This window comes from Sycon ciliatum, chromosome 3, assembly GCF_964019385.1.
Source record: "Sycon ciliatum chromosome 3, ocSycCili1.1, whole genome shotgun sequence".
Lineage (NCBI taxonomy): Eukaryota > Metazoa > Porifera > Calcarea > Leucosolenida > Sycettidae > Sycon > Sycon ciliatum.
Genome location: NC_088645.1, coordinates 39,403,740 through 39,410,973, shown reverse-complemented (window position 1 = coordinate 39,410,973; position 7,234 = coordinate 39,403,740). Strand labels below are relative to the sequence as shown.

Here is a 7,234-nt window from a genome sequence, read left to right as displayed (position 1 = left end):
TCAGGAGCCATAGCGCTGCGGTGGCCTAATGGCAGATCTGTCTCGCAGGGACATGCGAATGCCGCTATCCCCAATGTTGGGCTCAGGGCCTGGCAGCACTGATGCTGGCTGGTACAGATAACCACCATCTGTTGCCGCTGCACTGTCGTCCATCGGCGCTGTTGGTTGGGCCAAGTCACGGGCGACATCCCTCTTGATGATCTCCACGTTGACAATCTTCTCCGCTGAGTGTGGATCAGCAGCCCGGGTGATGACAACTGTCGACGGCGACACAACGCGAACGATGCGCCACCCAGGCTCGTGCGGCTCCGGGAAGGCCGATGTAACAGCACCGCATCCCCTACGCTGTACTCTGCTCCTTCGATCACGCTCTCTGTGTCGTTCCGGGAGAGCTCTTCGTTTACGAGGTCTCGCACACGTGCCGTCTTCTCTGCCAAGCTTTCAACCCAGCTTGACAAACTGAGGTCTTCTTCCTCGCGCTCGACCAGGAGGTTGCGTGGTTCCCATCCCATCATTGCAGCGCATGGCGAAATCCCAGTAGCACTGTGCGGCCGCACCCTGTAGTAGTAGAGCAGCATGCTCAGCTCTGTCTGCCAATCGCTGCTGTACTCGACCACTTTGCGGATAAGACCCAGCAGCGTGCGATTGAAGCGCTCGGCTCCCCCTTGGCTCTGAGGGTGGCGCACAGCTCCATGCCTCACATGTACGCCGAATATCGATAGCGGAGACGACACCACACAGTTAACAAACTCCGTGCCGTTGTCACATCGAATTACGCTTGGTGGGCCAAACCGGGTGCAAATACCAACAAGCGCCTCCGCGACACTGACACCATCATGGCGGGCTAGGGGTACGACTTCCACCCACCGTGTGAACATGTCCACACACACGAGGACACAATGGTAGGAACTACTGAGGCTGGGTCCCAGCTCTAACGTATCAATCTGGATGACTTCCCACGGCCTGGTTGGTAGGTCGCTTCTCGCGGCTGGAGGGTTGAGCTCTCCTCGCGACGGGTTCGCTGCACGGCACGTCCCGCAGTCTCGGACGACTTCCTGGCAGCGTTGCGCCATCTGTGGGAAATGACAGCACTTCCGAAGACTGCCCCACATGGTCTCCCAGTTACCATGTCCGGTGTTGCGGTGAGCAGCACCGACGGCTTCACTCTGCAGTGCAGTAGGCAGGACCGGTACGATCACATCACCATCGACGGGGTCCACACGACTGAGGTACAGGACGCCATCAATAACACGCAGCTGACCCTTTGATTTCTTGTACAGCTGGCTCGTCACTTGCTTTCCATCCTGTAGCTGTGTCACTGTCAGCTGCACGTCCGCATCTACCGCTTGGCACCCGCGGATAGACCGCATCGACGTTGGCCCCTTCATAGAGCTTGCTGGTAGCGCTGCTGCGATTTCACCTGCTTCCTCCCGACAGGGAGGCCATGAGGTCGGCACGCGGGTGAGCCGATCTGCAACGTTCGACTCCGAGGGGACCCACTCCACGGACACCGTCATGCCAGCAGCAGCCACAGTGTCCTGAAACACCTGCAGGCGGAGACGGACGAGAGACTCGTGGAGACCCCCGACCTTCACGCGATGAGTATTCTGCGAGACCGAGCGCAACCAACCAGCAACCGTCTTCGAGTCGGTCACGATGGTCAGGTTCTTGACGTCCCACCGGATGGCCAGATCCAGCGCCTTCAGAGACGACTCGAGCTCCGCCACATTGATATGACGCTTGTCTGCTTTGTCTCGCAACCATGAACCATCCTCGACAACCTTGCCATCCTGCGTGAGCACCGTGGCAATTGCCAGGTTGGACGCGTCACAATACGCTCGCGACGTACCCATCGTTGGGTCAGCGTACCACACTCCGCTAACGGGATCATCATTGCACAGGCGGTGAACAATGTCGCGGCAACACTTCAAGACAGCATCCGGTACAGCCTGATCCCATGCCACCTCTGACGTGCAGGCAAGGCGCTTGACATACGAACACGATGGGCGCAGCCAGGCACACACAGGGTAGTGCCCAATCACTCTGCCACACCAACTAAACAGTTCGCGCTTCGTTGGTTTGTCGGGTAGCTGTAGAGACACACCTTCGCGACGCGTCCACGACACACTCCCCTCGTCATTAGCCTGAAGTTGCAGACCTAGCACACGCGCACTCACGGCTGGCTCAGCCGGTTTGGTTGGCAGGCCATACTCCAGGAGCCGCGACTTGGTGCGGTCGACGAGCTGCTCTGGGACGTAGAGATCATCAACGTAGTTGTCTACGCCAGCGAGATCACGCGTGGCCCACTTCACGATCAAGTCCATTGCCTTTGGAGCCACGGACAGCCCGAAGCCCATCCGCTCCAGGACGTACACTTCGCCACGCCACACCACGCACTGATAACGCCACAAATCGGGATGAATGCGTACCTGTAGGTACGCTTTGCTGATATCCAGCAGCTGATACGCTTGCGGAACGCCCGCTTGACGCCACCTCCGTAGCGTCTCGCCACATGCCGGAGCGTCGGTGCCAGGGTGCGACGTCAGCTTCTGGTTGAGGAGCCGGTAGTCGAGGCAGGGCCGAACTGGCGTTGATGCCTTATGCTCCTGCGTAGCAGCGAGCAGAGGCAGCACACATCTCGGCTCACCATGCTTCTCGACGTCATGCTTCACTAGCCAGCCGTTGCCGAGCCATTTTTCAACCTCATCTCCAAATAGCTGTTCCTGCTCCTTGGAGAGCTTGGATCGTGGGTACTCTCCAAGGCCTGACCCGATGCACGTAGTCGGCTCCGTCTTGTCCGCCCATTGCCACTGCACCTCCCACGCCTTGTCAGCCGTACTCCACCGGAGGATCATATCTGATGCCCGCAGCACAACATCGCCATTGCTGAGCTTCTCCACGTCCGCGTGGTGAAAGTCTTCAGCGACGGCTCGTGCTTCCGACTCGGGGCGTGACGGATGCTCATCTGGGGTGCTCGACGCCAGCACCAATGGGCATGCAGCACTGACGGTCCCGAATACAACCCCCACCAGTTCTCCTGCGTCATACTGCATATGCACACCACCCAGAGTCGCGATGCTGTTAACTCCAATCAGCACATCAGCCTCCACGACAGACAGGTCGTCCACCACCAGCATGTCAGTCTCGGTCTCACGTAGGCGAACCACAGCACTATCCAGCCGTGAGATTGTACACTCCACGACGCCACGGACATCCACCGGACTGCCATCGATCGCATTAATTGTCGATGACGTAGGCCTGATATCCAAAGCTAGGTCGGTTGCCAGGGCGCTAGCTACAAGGGAGCGGGATGCACAGGTGTCCACAGCAGCTACTACACGCTTGCTTGGACCGCCGGACCGTTTGATGTCCACAAAGATCCGTGGCAGACTGTCACCTCCACTGCTCAGGCATAACACCTTGGAGTCACCATGATCACCAGAGTGCACAGGAGCAGCCGCTGCACTCCCACCCCGCTGCTTCTTCTGCTTGAAGTCCTTGAACTCCGAACAATCTCTCATCATATGCCCAGCCTCGTCGCAGAATAAACACGTCAGCTGACTGTGTTTGGCTTGCTTGTGGCTACCGGTACCTACTAGTGCTCGCAGGGCAGTTCCGCTTGAAGTGGCCAACTTGACCACACTTGTAACACAGGACACGTCTCGCGGGGTCGCGACCTACACCTGCTGCAGCGGTCATCCTGGAAGAGCCTGATGGAGCCCGATCGTCTAGAGCACCGTAGCTCACTGCTGCCACACCGGGCTTCATCGATCGTTCCACGCTTCCAAGCCGCCTGACGTACTCCACGCAATCGTCGATGGTGTCCGTTTTTCCACTCATACGGAGCTCCTTCGCAAACTGAGAGGGGAGCCCGGAGAGAAACTGCCCGATCACTATTTTATTCTTCCCATCAGCATCAACCTGCTCACCAGACAAGGTGAGAAGCCTCTTCAAGTCCGCTGCGAAGTTGTCCACCGACTCGTCTCCTCGCAAGATCCTGGACGTAAACATCGAGTATGCTTGATCCGGTGCCATCCCAAAAGCGGCGGTCAGCTTCGCTTTCACATCGGCCGGCTTCTTCTTATCCGCTGCCGCCATCTCGTTCCACACGGTGAATGCCTCACCCTCGAGATAGAGCGGTAGATTCGCCATCTTCTTTTCGTCCGAGTCCCACTTCTGCAAGTCCGCGACAACTGAGAACTTCGCCCAGAATTCGCTCAGGTCGTCCCGACCCCCGCGGAACGGTCTCAAGAAGCATTCGACTTTGGCCATCTCGCACTGCTACCCAATTCGCCCGATTAATCCGAGTTACAACACAAACTCCTGAGTCCCGGGTTTCGGCACCAAAAAGTGCTGTAACCGAATGGCGCCTAGTAGCATGCACTATGATCCGACACACCGCCAAAGACAACAACCGACCGTTCCTTCTTCGTTCTAAGATTCTGTTGAGTAAGAAAAGTGTACGGTGGGCTGAAACGATCATGGATTTTCACCTATCGATTACTCTTTAGCTTAACGATCGAGTAATCGATTATAATCTTTAGCAAATAGTGTCAGAATTTTGTGCAAAATTTATCCTGTTTCCAAAAGCTAGGCCTTCATAATACCAAAAATCTGCATTAGTGGCAGGGAAGCTCCAAAACATGACAGTTTTGAAGTCAATTTAACCTCAGAATATGCACCATGCCCCTGGCAACTGCATACACACAGCGGAAACTGATTCGAACTTCACAAAAACGAGGGTTTTCAGTACTTTTTGGACTCAAAATCTCTAACGAGTAATCTATAACGTAACGATTACTTGATTGATAAGGAATTATCGATCGATTACCGAGTAATTGGTATAATCGTTTCAGCCCTAAAATTTTATATGTGACCAAAAAGATACAGTGAAAGAAAAGCCTAGCAAAGCATTGCAAGGCACGTTGGTTCGGCTGCGTTGGTTCAGCTGCACGCTAGTGCAAACATGCAGATCGACAATGTTGGGCGGAAACCAAACACCACAACATTGCCAGAAACTAACTTGTTCACACCTACATACAATCATGAGTCCATACCGTGTCTGGTCTGGTTTGTTATGTTAGCAACCTAGAATGCATTGAACACATGGATTCGATCACAGTGGCAGGTGGTCCTTGGTTAGAGGTTTGCAGCACACACCCATCATGAATGTGAGATCGTCCGTACCTGGCGAAGTGGTCCGTAGTACCAGGCTGGTCGCTAGTCATGGTGGTCTTTAGTTACAGGTTTTGTATGTGCATGCAATACATGTTTATTGAACAAGTTTTAAAGCCTGCTGGCAAGGAATGTTGAAATGCAACATTTCAATTTATGTACTGTGTACGGTTGTCTGAGATCCACATGCTGCGTGTACTGCTCTATATCCAGTGGACAGCCAGTAATTCAATTCTGACACAGCAATGATACAAACACTAACAGGTCGTTCCTATTTTTTCGTTTCTCACAAAACTCTGAGTAAGGGCAGAAGAGTACTTGGTTGTGTCATTGCTGTGTAATCAATGTACTGTCATGGACATGGAAATCCGGTCGCACGTCTAGCAGCCCCAGCGCGCTGGCCATGCAGCCGTGGATAAGCGGTACACACACATGCATTTTTCGCGCTGCAGCGTGCTGGCCCTGGTCGCACCGGATCAACATGACCAGTGATGACTGGACCCAGCGTTCTGACCGCGCTGAGGGCGCCGGCCCTGGTCAATCGACTGGATTTCCATGTCCGCCAAAGTATGATTGTCCACATGTATTGTATTTGTATTTGTATTGTATTTTATTATTTTACTTGGGCATTCCCAACAGACCCTAAGGTCTTCTTACAGGGTGCCCAAGATGAATGAAATTGTTAAGTTCCTGGCGAAATGAATTGGGGATATGATTTGTGCGAAGGGATTCGGGAAGCGCATTAAAGCGGTCAGCACCAAGGAATGAAATAGATCTGTATCCAGCTTGGGCTTGCACAATGGGTAAGGAAAGGGAATAATTGACTTGGCCGCGGGTTACTCTGTCTGTGTGAGCGCAGTCACGGCGAAGGGAGAACATGTCAGAGAGGAGTGAACTGCAGATATTGTGGATGCAACGGAACACGAAGAATATGGACTTAGTATGATATCTTTTGTCTAAGCTAATTATGTGGTATCGCTCAAGCAAGTATGATGTCCGCGTGAATGTGTCATGCTCAAATATGCATCTAAGGGCTCTCTTACTTATGCGTAGCAGCTGATCTCTCACATTGTCAGCGAGGCAGTGGACATAGGCAGTGCTGGCGTACTCGAGCTTGCTCTGGACTACTGACAAGTAGAACTGCCTTCTGGCCTGGACAGCAAGGTTCCTCCTTCCACGTCGAAAAGCACCTAGTTTCTTTCCGATGTCTTCCCTGAGGGAGTTAACGTGGGCACTGAAACTTAAAGTTGAATCGAGAGTCAGTCCTAGATACTTAACTTCGTCAGACGGGGCAATAACAGTCGAACCACAGACAATGCTCAGGTTAGGTGGGGGATGTGAGCGTCTGTTGTGGATCAGTAGTACTTGGCTCTTGCTGGAGTTCAGGAGCAGGCCGCGATCTGTGAGGTGCTGCTTAACCACTGAAAAATCGTCTTCTAAGTAAGACATGAGAATTCGTGGACACTTTCCAGAGGCATACATGGTGGTGTCGTCTGCATAAAGAAGGCATTGGGAACGCAATGGCAGAGTGGGGACAAGTCGAGTGTAGATGCTGAAGAGGGTAGGGCCTAGGACGGAACCCTGGGGAACGCCCCTAGTGCAGGTTCTACAGTCACTTGAGGTTCCGTTCACTTCTACGCGTTGCTGTCGGTGAGACAGATACGACTTGAACCACTCAAGAGCATTTCCACGGATCTTCAGATTGTGAAGGTCATCTATTAGCGTTTGATGGTGGACGCGGTCAAAGGCTTTGCTCATATCGAGCAGCAGTACGGCCGTATAGTCTCCGGTATCCATGCTTCTCTGCCAGTTGTTGATGGCAAGTGTTAAAAGGTCCTCAGTACTGTGGTTCCGCCTGTATGCAAACTGTTCATTTGGAATTGCTCCGGGTGTGATGTCCAGATGGTCGTGAAGCTGCTGGAGCACTAGTGATTCCAAGACTTTGGAGATAATGGGCAGTAGCGAGACTGGGCGATAGTTGGAACTGTCGTAGGGGTCGCCTTTCTTAAACACTGGACACACAGACGCTAGTTTGTAGGCTGACGGTACCTTTCCGCTA

At 53.5% G+C, this 7,234-nt stretch overlaps 1 protein-coding gene across 1 annotated transcript; it reads right to left on the bottom strand.

Annotated features, from left to right (window-relative positions):
* On the bottom strand, window positions 1-3,521 carry LOC135813085 (uncharacterized). The gene is made up of 2 exons (XM_065326302.1): window positions 419-3,521; window positions 1-257 (listed from the first exon to the last, which is right to left on the bottom strand). Exons 1-2 carry the CDS (start codon window positions 3,519-3,521, stop codon window positions 1-3), a joined length of 3,360 nt encoding a protein of 1,119 aa, XP_065182374.1.
* Between the last annotated feature and the right edge of the window lie 3,713 nt (window positions 3,522-7,234).

What these genes read in the sequence shown, in the direction of transcription:
- LOC135813085 (XM_065326302.1), bottom strand. Translation starts at nt 3,521, where the DNA reads ATGAGAGATTGTTCGGAGTTCAAGGACTTCAAGCAGAAGAAGCAGCGG. An exon ending in CTTGGCAGAGAAGACGGCAC is followed by an intron (nt 258 to 418) that starts GTGTGCGAGACC and finishes CGCCGTCGACAG; the next exon opens with TTGTCATCACCCGGGCTGCT.